The sequence below is a fragment of the Canis lupus genome, chromosome 18, assembly GCF_003254725.2.
Source record: "Canis lupus dingo isolate Sandy chromosome 18, ASM325472v2, whole genome shotgun sequence".
NCBI lineage: Eukaryota > Metazoa > Chordata > Mammalia > Carnivora > Canidae > Canis > Canis lupus.
In genome coordinates, this window is record NC_064260.1 from 55,769,876 (window position 1) to 55,795,073 (window position 25,198).

A 25,198-nucleotide genomic window follows, 5' to 3' on the forward strand; every position below is an offset into this window, starting at 1 on the left:
GAGGAAAATGTGGAAGTCAAGTTTATACATGTTGTATTAGTTAATAGGCTGTACAAATACATAGAATGCATTTATAACAACACCTGGCACCTGATGCTTTTGTTATTGATTATTATTACTGTTCTGCAGATTGGCATAGTAACTAGAAGCTGTGTCTATGCACCTAGTCAACTTGGGACACTAAATGGGCATTCTACTTTCTTGATGCGACAGGTCCTGAAATGGTGATGGAGGGGGTGGGGAGCAGTGTTGCTGGTAGAAATATAGAATGTGGCAGCCACCGTGGACAGTTTGATGGCTCCTCAATAAGTGAAACAGAATTACATATGACCTCCAGACACATATCCAAGAGAAAGGAAAACATGTCCACGCAAAAATTGATACACAAACGTTTGTAGCAGCATTGTTGACAATAGAGAAAGAAAGAAAGAAAGAAAGAAAGAAGAAAGAAAGAAAGAAAGAAAGAAAGAAAGAAAGAAAGAAAGAAAGAAAGAACCAAGTGTTTATCAACAAATATACAAAATGTGGTACAGGAGCTAGGGACAGGAGGGAAGGGAGAGTGACTGCTTAATAGACACATGTTTGCTTTGGGGTGATAAAAATGTTGTCATGATGGTTGCACAAAACTGTGAATGTACTAAAGGTCACTAATGGTCAATTTTCTTTTATGTGTAATTTACCACAATAAAAAAAAATGCTGGTAAGTGATAAGTCCACGTGTGAATGAGCCTTAAGACATTCACAACTTTGGATATTAAATGCTGTGAAAATTTTAGCAGAGAAAATACTGATATTTAGTAATTTTGCATCAGTGGATTGATCTTTCTCAGAAGATCACAGTGATGAAGAATAATGTTTTTAGGAACTAATTTAACATATTACAATCTGCCATATGTATAAAGAAATAATATTACAGGTGTTTTTCCCTAAAAAGATATTCTTGTTTCTGAGCCAAGACAGTTACATCAAAATGCTAAATTTCTTAAATATGATTTAATTTGAATGGTTATATTCTTTATATCCGAATAGCCCTTGCAGCTGCAGGAACACTCTGAGCTATAATTAACCCTTTTCCAGTTGTGGAAACTAAATATCAAAGTGGTTAACAACGTGCCCATGATCACATAGCTTGCATCACATAGTCACAATTAAGTTTTCAGATTTGAAATCACTGTTCTTCCTCTTTAGGATCTACTTCCCATTGCTTTAATACCACTCACAAAAGAGTGGAGTCCATCAAAAGCCCAACTCTAAGGGGAGTACAATTTACACATCGGGCTCCCTGCATGGAGCCTGCTTCTCCCTCGGCCTGTGTCTCTGCCTCTTTCTCTCTCTGTGTTTCTCATGAATAAATAAATAAAATCTAAAAAACAAAAGTTGGTTAGCAGTAAAAAGAAAAAAAGCTCTAAATACTTATATATTTAATAAAGTGCATTAATTTAGATAAAATGATGTAGATGATAACTTTTTAGACTTTGAATAGCTTCACACATGAAACCAGCTCTAAGGAATCCAAAGAGCCTGTTTTTCATGATGATCCATTAGCAGCATTCAAAATGCATTTTTTTTTAAACATACTCTCAATTCTCAATTGTGGATTAACTCCTGGTTATCTTGGTTTGGTTGTATTGCTGTCATAGAAGCTTCTTTTTCCTTAATAGAGGGAAGTCTCTGTGATTCTTGTGAATGTTGCATTTATGACAGATGAAAAGAACAGCAAAAGCTCCCTTAGGTACATTTAATAATAAATCAGTAATGACAGAATGAGAATTTTCATTCTATTCTTAAAAAATGAAATCCGTATCATAGCATAGGGTCTTTGAAAATTCTCTAGAGAGGAAAAACAATTTAAAGCATAAAAGAGCAAAACAAATCACTCGGCAGGCAATTCTGGATGGCTCTGGGAGTGGTTTTCTATTCTCTAACCATCGTTTTACAGTTTGCTTCTGGGTTTCCAACTCTGTGCAGCCTTCCTTCTGATCATTGCCTGGCAGGACACCCCTTGGAGGGAGGGCAGCAGTGGGAGAGAACCATAAAGCATAAGGGCAACCCATCCCACTACTCTAGAGTAGCTCTGGCTCTAGAATTGACAAAAGGAAATGAAAAAAAAAATCTGTTCAACTGACATTATGTCGGAGAGAATAGTGAAGATAGCAATTCTTAATATATATACTCCAAATATTAAAAAAAATATTAACCAAAAAATAAAAATAAAAATAAAAAATAAAAAATATTAACCACCAATGCTTACTAATATATTCACTCTGATAAGTTTGTGTGCAGACAAGCATTTCAAAGAATGAATGTAAGGCTCGACGGGGTCAAGTAATTTGCCTAAGATGTATAGATCTAGTTAATATCAAGGCACAAACTAGAAAATCTTAACTATTCTCAGACAGAAACACAGCAAAAGTCAGCATTGTTTAATGCACTCATGAATATATGTATTCCAAGCAAAATAACATGCTTTAAATTATTTCTCTTATTAAAATCTTTCACTTGGGCACATGCTTTCTGTAGGGTGTTCCCGTCAAGGGTGTATATGATGCTCACTCAGGAGGCACAGCCTTCTTTATCTAGAAGTCACAGAAAAATAGCAATATATACCAGGGTGATGCTTACACTAATGGTAAGGTAGGTTTGATGATAGCCATCACCATCAGCCTGAATATTCAGATTTTTTTCCCTACAGGACATGAATATCCCTATGGAATTAAAATGAGCCATCTTCCATCTACTAAACTGCTGCCAAAGGAACCAGAGGACTCCATCTCTCCTTCCACAACTCAGGAGTCCCTCCTTCTGGAGCAGAGGATCACAGAGATGCAAAGCCAGTTCATCCTGAAGCCCAGGCACCCAGCCCAGAACAAGCAAGGGAGAGGTGAGCCACTTGCCTTTCTTCAAGTGCCTTCTCTTGACTCATGTCTCCACACTTAAACACAATTCATGACAGATTTTATTCTTTCTGGGTGAGCTTATTGTCATCAATGAGGAGGAACAGTATAGGCAAGAATGCAAAAACTACCCAAAATCAAGCTTAAAAAAACTCAAAAGTCTGCCACCAAGAACCAACTCATTTCTATGAAGGTTCTTTGCTTGTTTTAAATCTTCTAAGTAGACCATTACTCCTTTCTTTCTCTATATCTCCAAAGCACTTTCAAGGCTGCCCTGAGCCATGCCTTGTGCTGAGTAGTATATTATGTAGTTTAATGAGTTGTAGGCAGCATCATTTATATTAAAGTTGAGCAAACCGAAGCCTTAAAATGTTGAGCTTCCTAAGTGGCAGAACCAGGATGCTTGTGGTGCAGTGCTGGCACCCACATGAGTAGAGGGGTGATGCACTCACTACATCGCAGAAAAGCCAAGTGACCAGGTGTTTAAAGTTATTTGGTGAAATGTTGCTCATCTGTTTATCCTTCGACAGCTTGGCTCATCTGTTGACCCTTAAAGAATTCAGTTAGTTAAGCAAGTTAAGGTATCTTCAAACGACAACATTCACAGCTGAGCACTAGAAACTTTGAACTCAGCTTTTCACTGCTGATCACCTTTTCTTTGGAAAGGTCTTCCTTTGATAGGGAATGTTGAGTAATTAAAAATCATCTCTGGAAACTGGGGGTAAATAAATGCATTCATAACCTCTTCTTGTTTTTCTCTATGTTTTCTTTCAAGCCTTGTACTTGTGTGTAGGTGTATATATACATGTATGTTTGAGTGTGTGTGTGAGGAAGTGTGTTTCCACGCTTCATTGTGGTTTAGGCCCTTTTCAGTAAATGTTAAACATATTGAACCGAAAACATCATCTCTGGGTGGGTTGGTGGGGTATGACAAGAAAACACAGCCACCACATAGCCAGCACGTAATGACAACTTCCCAAGGACACTGACTGCAGAAAGTCATCCTTGAAGATGGCCCAGAGCAGAGGAACCAGAGAAGTAGGGTCAGGCAGATTGTGTCCTGGGAGGCAGATCTTTTGGGTGGTAGAAACTTGAGCACTCAGAAAGCCAAAGAGGAAATCTGAGGCACAGGGGAGACTGGCTGTGAGAGCAGAGGATTACCAAACTCAGCTTGATTTGAAGACCAAATCCTTCTAGCTTTGAAAATCAGATCTGACCCCTGAACCCACTGATCATACCAGTAGAAAACAAACATCTACAGGTTCAGTGCCTCCTGATGCAGTGTAACCGACAGTAACTGATGGCACAGGAAATACTGACCTTGAGTCTGACAAGGTTTAACCATCAATCTGAAGGATATGGGCAAGAACTCATCAATGCCATGAGGATGCTGGTAGCCAACATCAGAACGTGGAGAGTTCTACACAGCAAATGACTCAGTTTCCCCTCCTCTACAATGAACATGCTGTATATAATGGCAATGGTGAAAATAAGGCTAAGTGAATTAAAACACACCAATCTCCCTTGTTCCTGAGATTCAGGCCAGAAGATCATGCAAATCAGGGCTTTCAGAAACTCGGCCTTTTGCTGGTGCGCTGGCACTTGCCAGAACAACCAGTGCACAGCTGCACCGTCTGCAAAACCAGGACAGCTTTTTGGAGTTTCCCTCACGGATATCTGTGATAAGGACAACTTGCCCTTCCCAATTCTGGTAGGTCTCAGTCTGGTGTTTTATTGCCTTCCTGAGGAGGGGGACCTCAGAGAGGCCAAGTGTTCTCATGCAAAGCTACCCCCAAATGGAGAAATCATTAGACAGCCCTGGGCTGTGGCTGAGAAGCTTTGGTAGTGTCATTTGATTTACCCACTGCAGAGTCATGAGGCCAATACAACAGGACAACGTTTTGTCCATTCCACTTGTTTCCACAGAGACCCATGTAGACCTGTTCAGATCAGTCAAAATGGACTCTGTGTGCATGAATCATCTTCACATTCTGCCATTGTCTTCCTGAACTCACAGTAGTCTCAGGCCTCCTCCAACTGAGTCTACTTAATGTAACAACTAAAAACATCCTACCTAAGCATAAAGACTCATCCTGCGGCAAATATGAATCCAGTAATCCTAACACAGTATGTTAAATGAAAGCCACAGAGTTTTCCTGTATTATCTCAAATCGGTGTACTGAATTGTCAGTGTGGAAATTTGCACAGTACCTCTGCAAGCCCTGCACTAGATTTGGGAATGTTACCCTAGGTGTGAAGAAATTTACCACGTTAGTTACATGCTAGCTACTACCCCAGTCCTTGCATCACAGCAATTTTAGGGGGTAGCTAGCACTATCATCCTCCACACTTTACAAATGAATTAGAAAGGTTTCAGTACAGTTCACATGTGCCCCAGGTCACACAAATGATCAGAAGCATAATAGGTTTCTGATCCCTTGATCTATCTGACTCCAGCCCTTGTTCTCTTTCTACACTGCAGGGAGAGGACATGAAGATAGAGCAAAGGACAGTGAAAGACTCATGAAGGGAATGTAATCAGAGAATAAGAAGAGAGAATTTGAGCTTTTTTTTAAAAAGAGAGGAAGGGAAATAGAGATAGTAGGAATGCAGGATACAATCACTTAAAGAGGAATCAACAAATGGGAAATGAGTATGGCAAAAAGATTTCCATACTTGTGGAAGAGCATCTATGTAAGGAAATAAGAAAAGACTGGTAAAGTGGGAGACAGACGAGGATTCCACAAAGGACTTGAAACAAGGAAGTTTGATTTAAAAGGGTAAATTCAATGAAATAATCTGATTACAATAAGTGATTAAAATGTTTCAGTGTATGACCATAAGGTGGACGTTTGGGTAGAAACTATAGAGAGACATTGACTAAAGAATCTAAATTGACTTTAGTCCTTCCAGCTCTAAAACCATATACCATCCCATAGCCTAGCTCTTTCAAAAAGGAAGCAAGCTTTTGCTCTGGGCTTGCGATATGAAATGCCATATACTTTTCTTTTTTTTCCTACAGGATATGCTTTCCTTTATCAATTGGAAAGGGCCATTCATGGAAGGCATCTTCAGAAAATCAGCCAGTATAAAATCATGCAGAATCCTAAAGGAGAAACTAAATTCTGGGGACACAGTTAACTTGGACAGCGAATCTGTTCTTGTGGTAGCATCTGTTTTCAAGGTGGGGAAAGTTCTAGCTTTATCCACACATGAGTAACTGAAGCTGTGATTGGTGCCTTTCATTATGATTGCCCAGGAACCATCATAGGCATAACTGATTAAGAACTTGTCAAACTGAAAAATACTTCATGAAATAAAAATTTAAGGAAGCTACTGTAGGAGTTAAAAGTCCCATACATTAGAAATACTTTCTGTTTTTACCACACACCGGCCACCTGAGGACTCCATGCAAAATACTAATACTAAAATGACTACTAGTAATAATAATAAACTTCAAAATATACACTGCCACATACATAATGTTTACCAAAGCAAACATCCTGCTTTTGATGACTTCCTCACCACCCTCCTAATGAAGGCAGTTTCCAAAAGAAAAATCATATGAAACATTTGAAAATAGGTATAGAAGTTCACAATAGTAAGCAAATGTTTACTTTATGAGGAATCCAAAAAGGCTCGGTGAAGCGACCAAATCATTCCTAACCATCACTGTCTCCTCTTTCTTAATGCCTTTTACTTTATAAGTCATGGAGGAAGGATTTCGCCATTTGTGTCTCTTTCCACCACATCCTAAGCAACCTTTCGTTAATATTTGTGATGTCTAGCCCACCATCCAAGGCTATAATGACATGGTAACCAGCTCTTGCTACATGCCTCTTTTAATAAATCTAACTTTTGGAGTAGGTGCAACAGACAAAAGTAGTTTGGAATTCTGAAAATTCAATAGATCGACTCAAGAAATAGATTAATTTTGAAATTATACAGCTAAATCACAGATATCCAGTTCTATTGCTAAAACAGTAAATGGAGAAAGAAGTGAGAACTAGAACAAAAAATTTAATTCATCTACCTTGGCACTTGCTAACAGCTCTGGTCAAATCTATGGTAATGCAGTAATGACGACACTCTTAGAATCAAGGTCATATTTGGTCTTTCCTTGTCACATTTGGTCTTTCCTTGTCCCCCATTACTGTTCAACTACACGATAAATAGCAATAGTCCCTGCCCACTACCAGCATCAAGAGACAGGGGAAAGAATGATGATACATTAGGTACTTGTATAGCATGGTAAGTGTTGCCCTCTTTAAGGTGCACACATGGAATTGATGTTTCTAGCAAGACAGTAGGGTCTTTTCTATTTCTGTGTTATAAACACAGACTATATGGTGACCACGTGTGCATAGAGTCCTTAGACATTTCTAAAAATTTCCCTTCCTAAAGTTGACTAATGTTTGTGGAGAATCGGACTCTGCAACCTTGGCCTGAAAAGTATCATGTCAAACTATCTGGAGAATTGGCCTACACTAGAAATGAATATATCCTCAGGACCATCATGAGTTTGCCATTAGACTGTCTACTTTTGTATAGTTAAAGAAAGGAAGAATGAAGCATTTATGAGAGTAGCTTTTGTAGTAGTTTGCAAAAAAGCACACAAAAGAGTAAGTGCCATATGATAGAAGGGAGCTTTGTCTTCATTTCCACTGAAGCCTAGGCTCTGCTTTGATGCTTTTGTTTTTGTTGGAGAAAATCCACACACCTGCTTTTGCTTGTGCAAGTCAATGGAGAGTCAGAGCTGAGCTCCGTGTGGGTCAATTTGGGTATCTATGAAGGAAGTAGGGACTGAACTGAAGTTTTCAACTAAGTGTTTTCTCTGTAATATTTCCAATATATATTTTCTATTGTGTGTGTGTGTGCGTGTCTATTTTTTTTTTTATCCACATAAGGATTATCTTCGAAGAATCCAAGGAAGTATTCTTTCATCCGACCTCTATGATATATGGCTTGGTGTTATTGATGAAGTGACTGAGGAGGAGAAAATAAATGCGGCCCAGAGGTAATGATGCAATAATTACTCTACTCTGGTCATGTCTCAGAAATACAGCCAATATACTATTAGGAAAATTTTGTCTTACTTTTTGCCACTTTGGCCACTAAAATAGCATTCAATGCCCAAGAGTTTCAATTCTTCTCACCCATGGAGACCAGTTTCAGAATAGGCATATCTTATGGCTATTATTGTACTTCTCCTGACCTTATTAATGGGGAATCCTTAGTCACTGTACACCTTCTGAATATATGAACCTGGTAGAGAAAATTCAGTGGCCTAAGACAGATGGTAGAGCATCAACAGCCAGTGGTATAACCTTAAGTTTGTCAAACATTTAACCAGAGTGGGTTAGCTCAGAAATTGAATTCGGTGAAACATTTTTGTATACGTTCATGCCTGGAACTTTGTTACAATGGGTTGTGTACTGGATCTAGAAAGATGTTCTCTGTTCTCCGTCTCTATACTTCCAGCTTCCTAAATACAATGACTTGCCTTATTCAAATGCATCTTTCTGACTTTAGGCTTCTAGCCCAGTGACCAAAAGCGAATGTTGTTCTCTTGCAATACTTTTTTGGAGTGTTATACAACATTGAGCAACAATCCTCATCCAATCAGATGACAACTTATAATTTATCAGTGTGTATAGCCCCAAGCATTCTTTGTCCACCTAATTCCTGCAGCTTGGAATTGGAAGACAACTTCACAAAAAAGGTAGAGAGAGCTCTCATTTGTGCCCCCTGGGGTTAGAATCCATGATTTGAATATGAAATGTGTAGTAGCAAATAGAATGGATCAGTTCTGAAAGGTGCACATCTTCCTAGGCTTCCTTGGAGTGGCAGAGTTTGTTATTCTACTCTGGTGGAATATGGGAAGGGGTGTTGATAACGTGGGAAACACAGAGCAGTTGAGTTGCTTCTTTCCCATCCAGGAGATTCAATACTAGACTGACTAAACAAAAGAGAGAGAAGAGTGGTGTAATATGATAGAAAAGAACCTGGGCTCCAGAGTTTAACAAGCCAAGGTTCAACTCTCAGCCTGATCCTTGAGGGGGGAGCTTGTAACCTTGGGCAAAGCCATGGCTTCCTCATGACATAATGGTAACAACACCCAGCACTTCTGGTCATTACTGGCAAATCCTAGGTGGCTCGGGCACTATGAGCACCCATGGCTCCGAACACATTGGCCTTGCTCTGCAAGTTGTGGCTCATTTAGAAAAATACTTGGCGAGGAGGGGCAAGATGGTGGAAGAGTAGGGTCCCCAAATCACCTATACCCACCAAATTACCTAGATAACCTTCAAATCATCCGGAAAACCTACAAATTCGGCCTGAGATTTAAAGAGAGAATAGATGGAATGCTACAGTGAGAAGAGTTCACGCTTATATCAAGGTAGGAAGACGGGGAAAAAAGAAATAAAGAAACAAAAGGCATCCAAGGGGGAGGGGCCCCACGAGGAGCCAGGCTAAAGCCACATGCCCCCAGGACAGGAAAGCTTGGTCCCAGAGAAGCAGGAGCTTCACCAATCTTCCCCAGCGGAAAGGCGCTCCCAGGGAGTTAGAGCAGGACCCCAGGAGGGGCAGGGATGCCCTCAGGCTCCCTGGGACACTAACAGACACCTGCACCCTGGGGAGAGTGCCCGGAGCTCCCTAAAGGGTTGCAGCGCGCACACGGCCAGACCCGGCAGCAGCTTGGAGGGGCTCCGGCAGAGACTCGCATGGAGGGGGCTGTGCGCTGGGAGCGCTAATCCAACAGCACAGGCCCGGGATCACAGGGCGCCAGGGACACAGCCCAGGATCTGGCCTCCCCCCGGGACAGGCAGAGGCCAGGAGGGCACAGGACAGCAAGGACGCTCCTGCCCTGAGCTGAGCAGATCAGCGGCCCCGCCCCCAGAGCCTCCAGGCCCCTGCAGACTGAGAGCTCCATAGTTACTGCAGGAGCTGAATCCAGGGCTCCAGAGCTGGCTGCCACCACTGTGGTTGTTCCTCCTGGGGCCTCACGGGGTAAACAACCCCCACTGAGCCCTGCACCAGGCAGGGGGCAGAGCAGCTCCCCCAAGTGCCAACACCTGAAAATCAGCACAACAGGCCCCTCCCCCAGAAGACCAGCTAGACAGACAAGTTCCAGGGGAAGTCAAGGGACTTAAAGTATACAGAATCAGAAGATACTCCCCGGTGTTTTGTTTTGTTTTGTTTGTTTCTTTTTGTTGTTTTTTTCTGCTTTTTGATTTGTTTGATTCCCCCACCCCCTTTTTTTCTTTCTTTTTCTTTCTCTTTTTCTTCTCTCTTTTTTTCTTTTTTTCTTCCTTTTTTCTTTTTCTCTTTTCTTTCCTTCTTTCTGTCCTCTCTTTTTCTCCTTTTCCCAATACAACTTGTTTTTGGCCACTCTGCACTGAGCAAAATGACTAGAAGGAAAAACTCACCTCAAAAGAAAGAAACAGTCCTCTCTCCCACAGAGTTACAAAATCTGGACTACAATTCAATATCAGAAAGTCAATTCAGAAGCACTATTATAAAGCTACTGGTGGCTCTAGAAAAAAGCATAAAGGACTCAAACTTAAAACTCACAATTCGACTTCTTTCTAGCAAAGTTTTATGTGAGTTGGTGTACCTATCAATTAAAAGCTGTAGGGTATGGATCCCAGGCTGCCCCTAAGGTGCATGTCCAGAGCCCTTCCAACTCCTCCAAGTGCAGCCTGGAAACCACCAAGCTGGTCTGAGGCCACATCCACAGCTGTGGGAACCAAGTGCCAGAGGCAGTCACGATTTACTGGATCAGAAACCCAGTTCTCTCCTGAAGCATCTGAGTCAGGGAATTGGTTTTTCTCAGGGCAGGGTGAAAAAACCTTACACGATCAGGATTTCTCTGATCCCAAGAAAAATGCTTAGCATTTTTTTGTTGGTTTCTTTTTTCTCATGTTGCTTGGCTGTTTCTCTTGTCACATTGCCCTACTTCTTTTAGGAATTAGTTTTGCAAAGAAATCACTCACATAATGAAAATAATCTAGAAACTCAGGTTAACAAAATTTTCTAGCCAGTGTGGATATGTGTGATTCACAGTTGCTTTAAGGAGACAGAAGTTTGTTTGCACAAATTAATAACAACTTTTAATAAATGGACTTTACTGTTCACTGCTAAAAATCTTCCTGTCAGAGGGGCAAGATGGCCGAAGAGTAGGGTCCCCAAGTCACCTGTCCCCACCAAATTACCTAGCTAACTTTCAAATCATCCAGAAAACCTATGAATTTGGCCTGAGATTTAAAGAGAGAACAGCTAGAATTCGCATTTCTATCAAGGCGGTTCCCATCTGGGCCTCACTTGGACCTGGTGACTGTGGTTCCCAACTGGGCCTCAGCCAGACCTGGTGACTCTAGTCCCCAACTGAGCCTCACCTGGGCCTAGTGACTCTGGTCCCCATCTGGGCCTCATGTGGACCTGGCACTGTAGTCCCCACCTTGGCTTCACCTGGACCTGGTGACTGTGGTCTCCACCTTCACCTCACCTCGACCTGGTGACTCTGGTCCCCACCTGGGCCTCACCTGGACATGGTAGCTGTGGACTTCATCTGGACCTGGTGACTGTGGTCCCCACCTGGGCCTCACCATACCTGGTGACTGGGCTCCTCAGCTACCAATGACTAGGATCCAGGATGTACCCTTAGTTGCTACTGATACCGGGACCATCCCCAGGGTCTCACTTGTTCCTGGTGACTATGGTCCTTGTCTGGGCTGACCTGGCTCATCCTTGGCTCTGATCCTCTCCTGGGCCTCCCCTGCTCTTGCAGGTATGGTCCCCCCCTGTCGTGGGTGTGTAGTGTCTATGGTCCCTTCTGGGCCTCACCTGATGGTACTGGGCCATGACATTGGCCCTTTGCAAGACCAGCAGGGTCTCCGGGTCCTCTTGCATGGTGCTGCAATCCAAACACATCCAAGAATGACGGCGCATGAGAACCTTCCGAGGACACATGCATCAGGGTGCTCCCCAAGGGCAGGTCCCCCTCCATCTGACCGGAGCCGGAGACAACCCCATAGCCCTGAGGGGCACAGGCTGGGCTGGAACATCACACACAGGCCCTCACTGCCTGTCTGTCGCTCGCCCACCTACAGTCCACCTTCCCAGCCACTGTCCCAGGACATGCCGTCATGCTGGGATCACAGAGCGCTCCCACCCCATATCAGGAGCACACGGGTGGGGGACCCAGGAGGCTCCAGGGAACTGCCAATCTGATGCTCGGGGTGATGTCTCCCAGCCCGGGGGAGATCGAAGGGTTCTCTTAGATTCCACAAGCACAACGACCAAGGGGAGAAAGCAACGGACTGGACTTCATCAAAATTAAAACCTGATGCCAGCAAGAGTGCGACCAAACTCCCCACCCTGAGGGCAACGATGCGTGAATAGCCTGAGGAGGGTCTGGGGGGAACACGAGGGACTCCGCGTTCCAGTGCGTGAAGAGCAAGCCTGCTCACGGGCCAGGGGGACCCAGCAGGCCCTGACCGTCGTTCTCTGACCACAGGGTGGGGCGGGGGGGTGTCATCCCTGTCGGGGTCCATGCATCTAGGATGGGCTAGAAAGGTCATGTATTGGGTCTCCCTGCACAGCACAGGGCTTACAGGGGAGCGGGGGTCCTGGGGGAGCTGCCGAACTTAAACTGCAGCCTCCTTCCCTGGACAGGGCCTTAAGGGGCCGCCCTCACCCTGTGGGGCTGTGGAAGGGCTGCAGGAGCTGCTCACGGTCATCGCATTGGGGTCGGGGTGTTTTGGACCCCAGCCCGGGAGGCCAGCACCCCCACCCGGACCCACAGGCCCCAGAGTGGCCCACGGGGAGCAGGCATCAGCGGCCACTCACCTGTGACCCTTCGCTGTGTGAGTGCCTCCTCTTTATGCACCGGGGTACTGGGGAGAGTGGGAGAGTTGGGGAACTGGGGAGAGTGGGAGTACTGGGGTATTGGGGAGAGTGGGAGAGTTGGGGACCTTGGGAGAGTGGGAGTTCTGGGCTACTGGGGAGAGCGGGAGAGTCAGGTCGCTGTGAGCCAGATCCGGAGCACGAGTGCTTTCGAAGGTCTGCGGATGCACAGTGAGCGCCAGGCAGCAGTGGAACCCGAGGGCGGCACAGTTCCGCCCACAATGGGGTCCCGCATCATGACTGTGGGCAGGCGGGGTCCAATCAGCACTTAGCCCTTCACCCTGAAGGCTGAGGGTCCCGGGGGAGGGTCCTGTCCCCGCGCCGGGTGGAAAGGGGATGCAGGCACCCTCCCACATCCTCAGTTCCCATCCTCGGGCCCTGCAGGCCTTCCGCCGTTCTAGGCAGACTGAGGGTCACAACGTCCCCCCGACCCCCAGAGTTCACAGCATGGGGTTGCACTTAAGAACATTTGAGGGGCTCCTGGGTGGTTTAGTCGGTTCCACGTCAACTCTTTAGTTTGGCTCAGGTCAGGATCTCGAGGTTGTGGCGTGGAGCCTCGCGTGGGGTTTGGGCTCCCATGGGTGAGGAGTCCACTCCAGGTTCCCCCTCTCCCTCCGCCCCTCCCCACTGCACCCTCTCTCAAGTAAATCTTCTAAAAATTAACATGAAGACATGTGAGCATCTTTATCCCTTCTGCAGAGGTGCCTTCGTGTGTGTAACGACCGTGTAAATGCCTTTCACGGACCCACCGGGAGTCCTACCAGAAACCCCTTTTCCTTGATATTTATTGAAATACGGTCGACACACAATGTGACAGTAGTTTTAGGGCTACAACTAGTGACTCGACAATTCTGTGCCTTACTCAGCTCCCCCCACGAGAAGTGGCGTCACCGTCTGTCCCCGTACAAAGTTGTCACAACAGTACTGACTCTATTCCCTAGGCTGTACTTTCTAAATTTCTGTGACTTATTTATTTGAGAACCAGACGCTTATAGCTGTTACTATTGTTCATATGTTGCCCATGTCCTACCCACGGCCCCTCTGTCCATCAGTTAGCAGGATCCATCACATTAACCAGAGAAAGGACATGGGGCAGCCCGGGTGGTTCAGCAGTTTAGCACCTGCCTTCGGCCCAGGGCGTGATCCTGGAGTCCCGGGATCGAGTCCCACGTCGGGTTCCCTACATGGAGCCGCCTTCTCCCTCTGCCTGTGTCTCTGCCTCTCTCTCTCTCTGCCTCTCTCTCTCTCTCTGCCTCTCTCTCTCTCTCTGTCTCTCAAGGATATATAAATAAAATCTTTTTTAAAAAGAAAAACAAGAGAAAGGACAAAAAGCATACGATCCTCTCAAGAGTTGCAGAAAAAGCATTTGACAAAATACAACATCAAAAGCACAGTGGGTTTTGAGGAAATGTCTATCAACAGAATAAAGGTCGCTAGGAAGGCCCGCAGCTGATGTCATCCTCAAGGGTGAAAACCTGAAATCGTCTCCCCTGAGCAGGAACAAGCCAAGGAGGTCCTCTCTCAGCGCTGGAAGTCCTAATGTAGTCAACAGACAGGAAACAGCAAAGGTTCCACACCTGGAAGGGGGATGTCACACTGTCCCTATTTGCTGAAGACGCGGTACTAGAAACAGGAAACCCGAGAGCCTCCACCAAATCCTGTTAGAACTAAGGAGTGAGTTCAGTAAAGTCACGGGACACAAACTGACCCTACAGAGCTCAGTAGCCTTGCTGTGTCCTGACAATGAGCACTCAGGAAGGAAATGAAGGACGTGACTCCCTTCTCTGGAGCATCACAGAGAATAAATAATGAGACTGAACCAAAGGAGCACAAGACTTGTGCACTGAGCCACACCAGGCTCTGGGAGGCCATCCTGGGCTCGTGGGGTGGGAGCCTCATCTTGTAAAAATGTCCGCAGTCCTGAAGCCACCCTCAGTTTCAATGTCATTCCTATCAAAATCATGGTGGCAGATCTTAGAAATAGGAAAAAAAAAAACCCATAACTTCCATCCGCCCCCACAAATGACCCCGGACAGCAAATCAGTATTGGAGAAGCAAGGCAGAGCGGGATGCAGCACTTTCCTATTTCAAATGCTGTCACAGAGACACAGGATAAAGCAGTGTGGTTCTCGGCCCCTGGCTGGCTCCGTGGGTTAAGCATCCTGACCTCACCTCCGGTCCTGATCTCGGGGTCGTGAGTTCTAGCCCTGGGCTGGGCCATGGACGAGGCATGGCGCCTACTTAAACAAACCAGACCCACGGGGGGTGGTCCCGGCATAAGCTGAAGGAGCAGAACAGAGAGTCCAGAAGGAAACATGCTCTGATACAACTGATTTTTTTAACTTAATTTAATTTAAACCCAATTAATTAACGTATAGTGTATTATACTTTCAGAGGAAGAATTCAGGGATTCACCAGTTGGAGATAACAGCAGTGCTCGTGACATCACCTGCTCTCCTTCATGCCAGTCCCCTGTTATCCCCTCCCCCCTCTCCTCCCCTCCAGCGACCCTCAGTTTGTTTCCTATGATTAAGAGTCTGTATTTCCTGCATCTGTTTTCATCTTATTTGTTTTTCCTTCCCTTCACAGATGTCCATCTGCTTTGCTTCTTTAATTCCACCTATGAATGACACCACACGGTCATTCTCTTTCCCAACTGACTTATTTCACTTAACATGATCCCTCTAGTTCTATCCACGTCATTGCAAATGGCAAGATTTCCTTCCCTTTGATAGCTGAGTACCATTCCTCTCTCTATGACCATCATCTATCTCCCATCCTCTTTATCCATCATCTGCCACAGGGCACCGAGGCTCCTCCCACAGTGTGGCTACCGTGGACCCGGCTGCTGTGGACATTGGGGTGCAGGTGTCCCGAGTTTCACTGCATCTGTATCTTCGGAGTGAGCTCCAGGCCGTGCACCTGCCGGTCGCAGGGCGGCTCTATTTGTAACTTCCTGAGGAGCCTCCACACTGTTTCCAGGGCGGCTGCACCAGCCCACGGTCCCACCCACAGTGGAAGAGGGTTGAGTGAGTTTTGCAGGACGTGGTAAAAGTCTGGTCCACATTTCATTTCGCGTTCTGTGGGCTCCAATTCATTGTCCTTAAGTATTTCTGGGGAAGCCGGGTGTTGGGCTCCGTTTCAGTGAGACGTTTCCGAAGCTCACAGGCCACAGCTGGAGCCTGGAAGGAGGCAGGTGCGGCCCGGTGCGCGGGGCCGCCGCCTCCTGCATGGCCTCCTGCAGCGCCTGAGCGTCCGGCAGGGGGCGCCCGAGCCCAGGCCCCGCCCAGGGGGCGCGCATGCGCAGTAGGCCTCGTCTGCCTGCACTAACAGGAGCCCGCCTGTGCTGGGGAGGCCTGCGGAAGATGTGGGGCCGCGTCCACGCTGATGAGCCGCAACCTCCTCAGGACCTGCAGGGAGGCTTCAGGAAGATGTGGCGCCGCGTCCACTCTGGCAGGAGCTCCCGGGCCCCTCAGGACATAAGTTGAGGCTTCTGGAAGATGGGGGCCGCATCCACGGTGACAGGATCCCCGGCCACCTCAGAACCCGCGGGGACGCTTCGGGAGGACATGGGGCCACGTCCACACAACAGGACGCTGACCTACTCAGGACCCCCGATGTAGACTTCGGGAAATATGGGGATGCGTCCATGCGGACGGAAGACCCCAGCCTTGTCAGGACCTGTGGTGAGGCCTAAGAAAGATGTGGGTGCCGCATCCACACTGACAGGAGTCTCTGGCCTCCTCAGGACCCACTGTGAAGGTTTGGGAAGATTTGGGGCCGCGTCCATGCTGACAGGAGCCCCCAGCCTCCTCAGGTCTTATGGTGAGGCTTGAGGAAAATGTGGGGCCACGTCAACCCTGACAGGACCCCCGTCCTCCTCAGGACCTGCACTTTGGCTTCGGGACATATGGGGCTGCGTCTATGCTGACAGGAGCCCACAGCCTCCTCAGGACCCATGGTGAGTTTTCGGGGGGACGTGGGGCCATGTCCAGGCTGACAGGAGCCCCCGGCCTCCTGAGGACCTGCTGTGAGGCTTCCAGAGGATGTGAGGCATAGTCCACAGTGACAGGAGCCCCATCGTCCTCAGGACCTGCTGACTATGATTCAGGAACACGTGGGGCCATGTCTACACTCACAGGAGCCCGGCTTCCTCAGGACCCTGTGGAGGACTCTGGAGGCGCCGTTGGGGGCCACGTCCACATCAGAAGGGACTACTCAGAACCACAGGGTAAGTGAATGGGTAGAATGAATGGTAGGGTCAGGGGAGGGGAGGCAGTTGATGGTTAGGGTTAGGTTAGATGTTAGGGGTTAGTGATTATGCTTATGGTTACAGATTAGAGGTTAGGATGAGGGGTAAGGGTAAGGGTCAGTGGTTAGGTGTTAGGATGGGGGTTAGGGATTAGGGAAAGGGGTTAGGGTTAGGGACAGGATTTAGAGTTAGGGTTAGGGTTTAGGCTTTAGGGATTAGGGCTGGAGGTTAGGAGTTGGGGTTAGGGTTATGGTTAGAGTTAGGGTTGGGCTTAGGTTTGCAGTTAGGGTTAGGGGTTAGGGTGTGAGTTAGGGTTAGGGGTTAGGGTTACAGGTTAGGGTTAAAGTTAGGGCTAAGTTTAGGGTTAGGGCAAGGGTTAAGTTTAGGATAGGGGTTAGGGCTAGGGTTAGGGTTAGTGTTTGCTTAGGGGTTAGGGTTAGGGTCAGGTCAGGGTCAGGGTACGGTTTTGGAAAAGGGTAAGAGATAGGGTTAGGGAGTGGGTTAGGCGTTAGTTTTAGGGTACGGTTAGGGTACACTTTGGGGTATGAGATAGGGTTAGTATTAGAGGGTTAGGGTTAGGGTACAGGTTAAGGTTAGGAATAGGATTTGAGTACATTAAGTTAAGGTTAGGGATAGAGGTTAGGGTTAGATTTAAGGTAGGGGTCAGGGTTAAGGGTTTAGAATAGGTTTAGGAGTTAGGGTGAGGGTTGGCAGGAAGGTTCAGTGAATGTGTTTCGGTCTTGGGGTTTGTGTTTGGTTTTCGATTAGTGATAGGTCTTGTTTAAGGGTTAGGTTAACACTGAGCTTAAGTTAGGGTTAGGGTTATGTCTGTGTATGGTTAGAGTTTGGGTCTTGGCATGTGCCTGCACTCTAGACTCTAGACTGCACTCTGGACTCTAGCATCTTTGGCAGTTTAGTTTTATGCACTCTATTTAGGTTTTGGATTCAAAGATAGCCTGACTCCACCAAGTCAGTGGCCTCCCCAGAGAATCAAAATCCAGGCTTCTGCTGGGGTGAGAATTGGCATGGCAGGCTTCCCCTGAGCTGAGCTAAGGAGGGGATTTGTGGCTTTAAATACTCTTTATTTGGATTTTCAGTTGCCTTTCTGATTTTATCTCTTGTGCGCACATGTTTCATCAATACTACCAATTATTATTTTAAAGTTTTACTTGAATTCCTGTTTGTAAACACAGTATGATATAGTTTCAGGTTTACCACATAGTGATTCAACCCTTGGATACAACGCCTGGTACTGGTCACAGGTGCCCTCCACTATCCCCATCCCCTGATTCCCCATCCCCCCTACCTTCCTCTGGTATTTATTAGTTTATTCTCTGTGGTTAAGAGTGTGTTTCTTGGTTTGCTTCTCTCATCCCCCCCCCCTCCGCCCCTTTGCCAGTTTGTTTGGTTTCTTAAAATTCACATGTGAATGCAATTGTATGGTATTTGGTATCTGTCTTTCTCTGACTGACTGTTCATTTAGCGTAAGTCCTTTCCACTTCTCCCACGTCATTGTAAATGGCTTCATTTCATCCCTTCTGATGACCGAATGATGTCGCAGTGTGTATATTTACCACATCGTCTCTGCCCATTCATCTGTTGATGGACATCTGGGCTGTATCCACAGTTTGGCTGTTGTTGATAATGCTGCTACCAACACTGGGCTGCGTGTCCCTCTTCGAATCTACTAAACTACTTTTGTATCCTCGGGGTAAATACCTAGCTGTGCAATTTTGGAATAGTCGGGTAGCTCTATTTTTAACTTCTTTTTTTTATTTTTTTTTCTATGAGAGAGAGAGAGAGAGAGGCAGAGACACAGGCAGAGACACAGGCAGAGGGAGAAGCAGGCTCCATGCACCGGGAGCCCGACGTGGGATTCGATTCTGGGTCTCCAGGATCGCGCCCTGGGCCAAAGGCAGGCGCCAAACCACTACGCCACCCAGGGATCCCCTATTTTTAACTTCTGGAGGACCCTCCACACTGTTTTCCACAGTGGCTGCACCTGTTTGTATGCCCACCAGGAGTGTAAGGGGGCTCCCCCTTCTCCATAGCCTCACCAACACCTGTTGTTTCTTGTGTTATTAATTTTAGCGATTCTGACGGCTGTCAGGTGACATCTCATTGTGGTTTTGGTTTGCATTTCCCTGATGATGGGTGACGCTGAGTGTCTTTCCGTGTGTCTGGCGGCCATCTGGATGTCTTGTCAGAGACAAAGTCCATTCATGTCTTCTGCCCATCTGCAGTTGGATAATTTGTGTTTAGGATGCTGAGATTTACATTTGCTTTATGTATTTTGGATACTAACTCTTTATTGGATGTGTTGTTTACAAATATCTCCTCTCATTTTGTATGTTGCCTTTTAGCTTTGGTTGTTTCCTTCACTTTGTGGAAGCTTTTCAATTTGATGAAGTCCCAATAGTATTTTTGCTTTTGTTTCCCTCACCTCAGAGGCATATCTAGAAAGAAGATCCAATGGCCAATGTCAAAGACGTTGCTGCCTATCTTTTCTTCTTTGTATGGTTTCAGGTCTCACATTTAGGTCTTTAATCCATTTTGAATTTATTTTTTATATATATGGTGTAAGAAAGTGGTCCAGTTTCATTCTTCTGCATGTGGCTGCCTGGTTTTCCCAACACCATTTGTTCTTATCCTGGGGTCAGGGTTAGGGTTTGTTGAAGAGACTGTCTTTGTGCCATTGGATATTCCTTCCTGCCTTGTTGTCGATTAATGGATCATATAGTTACAGGTTTGTATCTTGTTTCGGCTTTCCATTCTGTTCTATTGATCTAAGCGTCTCCTGTTGGGAGATTTTTGATTGCTGATTCAATTTCTTTGCTGGTTATCTGTCTGTTCAAGTTTCTTATTTTTTCCCTTTTTATTTTTGCTATGTTATATATTTCTAGGAATTGATCTATTTCTTCCAGGTTCTAGGTTGCTGGCATATAATTTTTCATAATGTTCTCTTATAAATGTTTGTATTTCTCTAGTGTTGGTTGTTATTTCTCTTTTCTTCTGATTTTATTTGGGTCCTTTCTCATCTTTTTATCTTTTTTCTTTTTTAAATATTTTATTTATGTATTCATGAGAGACACAGAGAGGCAGAGGTATAGGCAGAGGGAAAATGAGGCTCCATGCGGGGAGCCTGATGTGGGACTTGATCCCCCAGGACCCCGGGATCATGACCTGAGCCAAAGCAGATGCTCAACCACTGAGGCACCCAGGTGCCTTGCTGATTCAATTCCTTTGCTAGTTATGGGTCTGTTCACATTTTCTATTTCTTCCTATTTCAGTTTTTCTCATTTGCACATTTCTAGGGATTTGTCCATTTCTTCCAGGTCTCCCAGTTTGTTAGCGTATAATCTTTCATAGTATTCCCTTATAATTGTCTTATTTTTCTGGTGTTGATTGTGATCTCTCTTCTCTCATTTGTGATTTTATTTAATTAGGTCTTTTCTCTTTTCTCGTTGATAAGGCTGGCTAGGGCTTGATCCATTTTATTAATTATTTTGAAGAACCAGCTCTTAGTTTCGTTATTCCATTCTACTGTTTTGTTGTTTCTGTATTGTTTATTTCTGCTCTCATCTTTATTTTTTCTCTTCTTCTGTAGGCTTTAGGCTTTGTTTGCTATTCCTTTTCTAGCTCCTTTAGGTGTAGGGTTAGGTTGTGTATTGGAGACTTCTTGTTTCTTGAGGTAGGCCTGTATTGCTATGTACTTCCCTCTTAGGACTGCCTTTGCTACATCCTAGAGGTTTGGAGAAACATGTTTTCATTTTCATTTGTTTTAAATTTCCTCTTTAATTTCCTGGTTGCTCCATTCATTCTCTAGTAGGATGTTCATAGTCTCCACGTATTTTTGGTCTGTCCAAATTTTTTCTTACTGTCGACTTTGAGTTTCATAGCATCGTGGTCTGAAAATGTACATGGTGTGATATCAACCTTTTTGTACCTGTTGTACCTGTTGAGGGCTGATTTGTGGCCCATGATACGATCTGTTCTGGAGAATGTCCCATGTGCACTTGAAAGGAATGTGTATTCTGCTTTAGGATGAAATGTTCTGACTGTATCTGTTGAGTCCGTGTGGTCCAGTGTGTCAAGGCTATTGTTCCCCTGTTGATTTTCTGCATAGACGATCAGTCCATTGCCATAAGTGGGTGTTAAAAGCCCCTGTCATTGTATTATTATCAGTGAGTTCCTGTACGTTTTTTGTTAATTGGTTTCTATATTTAGGTACTCCCATGTTGGCAGCATAAATATTTAGTTGTTTGAACTTGATAGAGAGTCTTTTTAATTATAAAATAATGCCCTTCTTCATCTCTTCTTACAGTATTTGTTCTTTCTTTTTTGAAATTTAAATATTTTATTTATTTATTCATGAGAGATACACAGAGAAGCAGAGGCAGAAACATAGGCAGAGGGAGAGGCAGGCTCCCCAAAGGGAGGCCGATGTGGGACTCGATCCTGGGATCCCAGGATCACACCCTGAGCCGAAGGCAGATGCTCAACCACTGAGCCACCAGGTGTCCCCCATGGTTTGGTTTCAAATCTCGTTTGTCTGATATAAGTATGGGTCCTCCAGCTTTCTTTTGATGTCCATTAATGTGATAGATGATTTTCCATCCCCTGACTTTCAATCTGCTGGTGTCTATAGGTCTAAGGTGAGCATCTTGTAGGCAGCATACAAATGGATCTTGTTTTTTTAATAACGATTTTATTTATGAGAGAGAGAGAGAGAGAGAGAGAGAGAGGCAGAAAATTAGGCAGAGAGAGAAGCAGGCTCCCCACCAGGAGCCCAATATGGGACTCGATCTCAGACTCCAGGATCACACCCTGAGTCAAAGGTAGAGACTCAACCCCTGAGCCACCCAGGCATCCCGGATCATGTTTTTTAAGCCACTCTGATACCCTATATCTTTTGTTTGGAGCATTTAGTCTATCAGCATTCAGAGTGATTATTGAAAGATATGAACTTAGTGCCTTTGTGTTACCGGTAGAGTTGGTGTTTCTGGTGATGTTCTCTGGTCCTTTCTAGTCTTAGTTGCTTTTGGTCTCTTTTTTTCCCCCACTAGAAGAGTCCCTTTTAAAATTCCTTACTGGACTGGTTTAGTGATCATGAACTCCTTTATATTTTGCCTGTCTGGGAAACTCTTTATCTCTCCTTCTATCCTGAATGACACCCTTGCTGAAGAAAGAATTCATACAAATTGGACTCCTATAAAAAGAAATTTAAAAACATAAAAAACTTTTGCTATTATGATTGAGGAAAATGGCATTTTATGTTCAGAAATTTTTAATTTCTTCCTAGGGAGATTAAATAAATTTTGATGATTATTCTTTAAAAAAACAAAAGAAGGAATTCTTGGCTGCATGCTTTTCCCATTCAGCATATTGAATATTTCCTTCCACTTCCTTCTGGCTTGCCAAGTTTGTGGACAGATCTGCTGCACACTGATTCATCCTCCCTTGTTTGTTAAGGACTACCCCCACCCCCAAAGCCCCACCTCCGCTGCTTTCAGGATTCTTTTCTTGTCTGTGTATTTTGTGACTTTGACTCTGATGTGCCTGGATGATGGTCAGCTTCTGTTGAATTTATTGGGAGTTCTCTGTGCTCTCGATTTCAGTGTCTGTGTCCTTCCTCACATTAGAGAAGTTGACATACTTTGTTCAAATAAAACTTCTGCCCCCTTTTCTCTTTCTTCATCTTCAGAGTCTCCTATGATATGAATGTTATTGTTTTAATAAGTGGCTGACTTCCCTAAGTCTGCCTCTGTGGTCCATAACCTTTCTTGTTTTTAAGGCTTCCACTTGGGACTGCATCTCAGTTATAGCATTTTTAACGTTGGCCTGACTAGATTTTAGTTCTTTTATTTCTACAGTAAGGGATTCTCTAGTTTTCTTCTGTGCTCTTTTTCCAGCCCAGCTGCTATCTTTATAATCATTGTTTTAAACTGTAATTAGACATCATATTTGTGTATTGATGAATTTCCTGGCTGTGAGTACTACCTCATGTTATTTTATGCAGGTGAATTTCTCCATCTCATTATTTTTTCCAGAAAAGAAAGAAGGAAGAAAAAGAAAAACCGAGAAAAACAATAACAACTGCCCTCCCCAAAAAACACCAGATTCTGTGTTTATTTTGGCCTGCTTGTTAAAAGATTCTAAATCCCGAAATAAGAAACACAATTAAACTACCATGAAAGTAAACAAACCTAAGAAATATGTAAAGTACATACATAAAAATTAAAAGAAAGCAATTAATAAAAAAGAATCAAAGAAAATAAATGAAAATAAAGCACAAAGTACAAAAGAAGTTAGACCCTACTTTCCAGGCAGAGCTGAAGCTCTGCAGCCTCTGTGGTCCGACAACTTGGTGGCAGCGAGTGATCTGTGCGGGGTCTGCGGATGGGCCGTGGCGCTGATTGTCAGGTGCATATCTGCCTGGGAGATGCACCTCCGGGGTCAGAGGCGGGGTGGTCATCAGCGCCTCTGGCCTCCAGCCGGCGGCGCTGTGCTGCTCCCTGAGACTCAGAGCTGATGGGCAGGATGCATTTGGGGACCCTGGGTCCCCTGGCTCTGGGGCTGAGCATCCCACCCCCCAGTCTGCAGGGGCCTTCACAGAATAGCCTCCAAGCCCCCGGGTCTCCACCGCTTCTCGCAGAATCCTGCGTTCACTCTGCCTGCTTCTTTTGGTTTTGTTTTTTTATCTCAGACGGTCGTGCCCAAGATTGCGAATCCGAGAAACCACCAAGAAGCCGACACCGATGCAAACACACGAGGGTTGATTTACACGCTCGAGCTTGGGTCCAAGTACACCCGACACAGCGGAGCAGGGACTTGGACCCCGAGGTGGGTTTTAGCTTCGTTTTAAGGGCTGGTCTCGGGGACCTCCAGAAGGGCTGGAGAAATTCCTCAAGTTCTGTTTACATTTTGGTATGGGGCCTTCAAGGGCACTGAGCTCTGTTCTCATTCAATAGGGGCTTCCTACCCTTGGCCTGGGCTCAATTTTTATTCTATTGTGGGGCTTTCTAGGACATTAAGCTGTAAACTTTTGTTTTTTTCCTGTAACTGAAGTAATGTAAATTTCAGCTCTTCTTTGCAGGGGCCTGGGATGGCTGGACGTGTGCTAACGCTGAACTTAAAGTGGAATGGCCTTAATTTTCTCCGCCTCCACGCGTCCCGTCCCATCCTATTTATCTCCTTCCCCCTTCCCCGGAGCTCCTAAGAGAGCAATTGCAAATGACCTCAGCATGGCAGCCTGTGTTGGGGGACAGGCCCAGGGATTTGGGATCAGGAGCGCGGCGTCCTGGGCTGTGCAGCGGGATTCGATGCTGCAGACTCTTATTCCCTAAGGCTATCTTGACAACTGACTTTGTACATGGAAAAGTTCTCCTTTGTCTTTAAAAGATGAAGAGGAGTCAAAGCGTTTTTTCTCTGCCCATCTGATTGCTCAGATTCCAATCTGAGACGTATTTCCTGTTAATAAGGATAATTTACTATCCGTAGTACTATGGTTAAAATATTATGACACAAGTAATTCAGAGGGATGAGGGTTTCTCATCTCTTTCTTCACAGCTCAGTCACTCATCAGGAAATGCATCTTTACGGATTTGGAAAGAACCGAGAGACATTATTACCAATGGTCCTCTTATTACGTGAAGGATTCTTCCCTGAGATTCTTCCCCTGTTTCAACTGACACTGAAAAACTGTGAACTCTTTGGAAGACAAATGTCAAGGAAATAAATGTTATGCATTGCTAATTTTAAATGCACTTGCAATATGGTGTCTATTATAATAGAAGTATTTTTATCTGATTTTTGCTATTTATTATCCTTTCCTGCTTTTCAGATTGAGGAGGCATTATACGTGTTCATAAGTGTTTTTCTTTCCTTCTGACATAAAAATCTTACTTTGTTCCCATCGAAGGAACTCTTTAAGAATAAGGCAAAAGTTAAACTATTCTTAAAATGTCTTCACACTTGGAGCCTGATTCATTTAAGTCAATTTTCAAAATAAATCTTATTTATTAGAAAAAAAAAGATTTATAGGGAAATTGAGAAGATAGTACAGAGAATTCTCATGCACTTGCACTCAATTTCTCCAATTATTGATATCTTAGTACGGTACAAATATTAGCTAATGAATCAA

The 25,198-nt window shown here is 44.9% G+C and overlaps 1 protein-coding gene across 2 annotated transcripts in view; it reads left to right on the forward strand.

Moving 5' to 3' along the window:
- The window catches only part of LOC112659451 (rho GTPase-activating protein 20-like), a 51,100-nt gene extending 26,283 nt beyond the window's left edge, over window positions 1–24,817 (forward strand). For both annotated transcript variants that reach the window (XM_049096222.1, XM_049096221.1), the window contains exons 4-9: window positions 2,693–2,881; window positions 4,430–4,605; window positions 5,917–6,078; window positions 7,802–7,911; window positions 23,762–23,898; window positions 24,625–24,817. In XM_049096222.1, the coding sequence (XP_048952179.1) occupies window positions 2,719–2,881; window positions 4,430–4,605; window positions 5,917–6,078; window positions 7,802–7,911; window positions 23,762–23,834 (684 nt within the window). In that variant the 5' untranslated portion in view covers window positions 2,693–2,718 and the 3' untranslated portion in view covers window positions 23,835–23,898; window positions 24,625–24,817. The remainder of the gene's footprint in view (window positions 1–2,692; window positions 2,882–4,429; window positions 4,606–5,916; window positions 6,079–7,801; window positions 7,912–23,761; window positions 23,899–24,624) is intronic.
- Window positions 24,818–25,198: the final 381 nt, after the last annotated feature.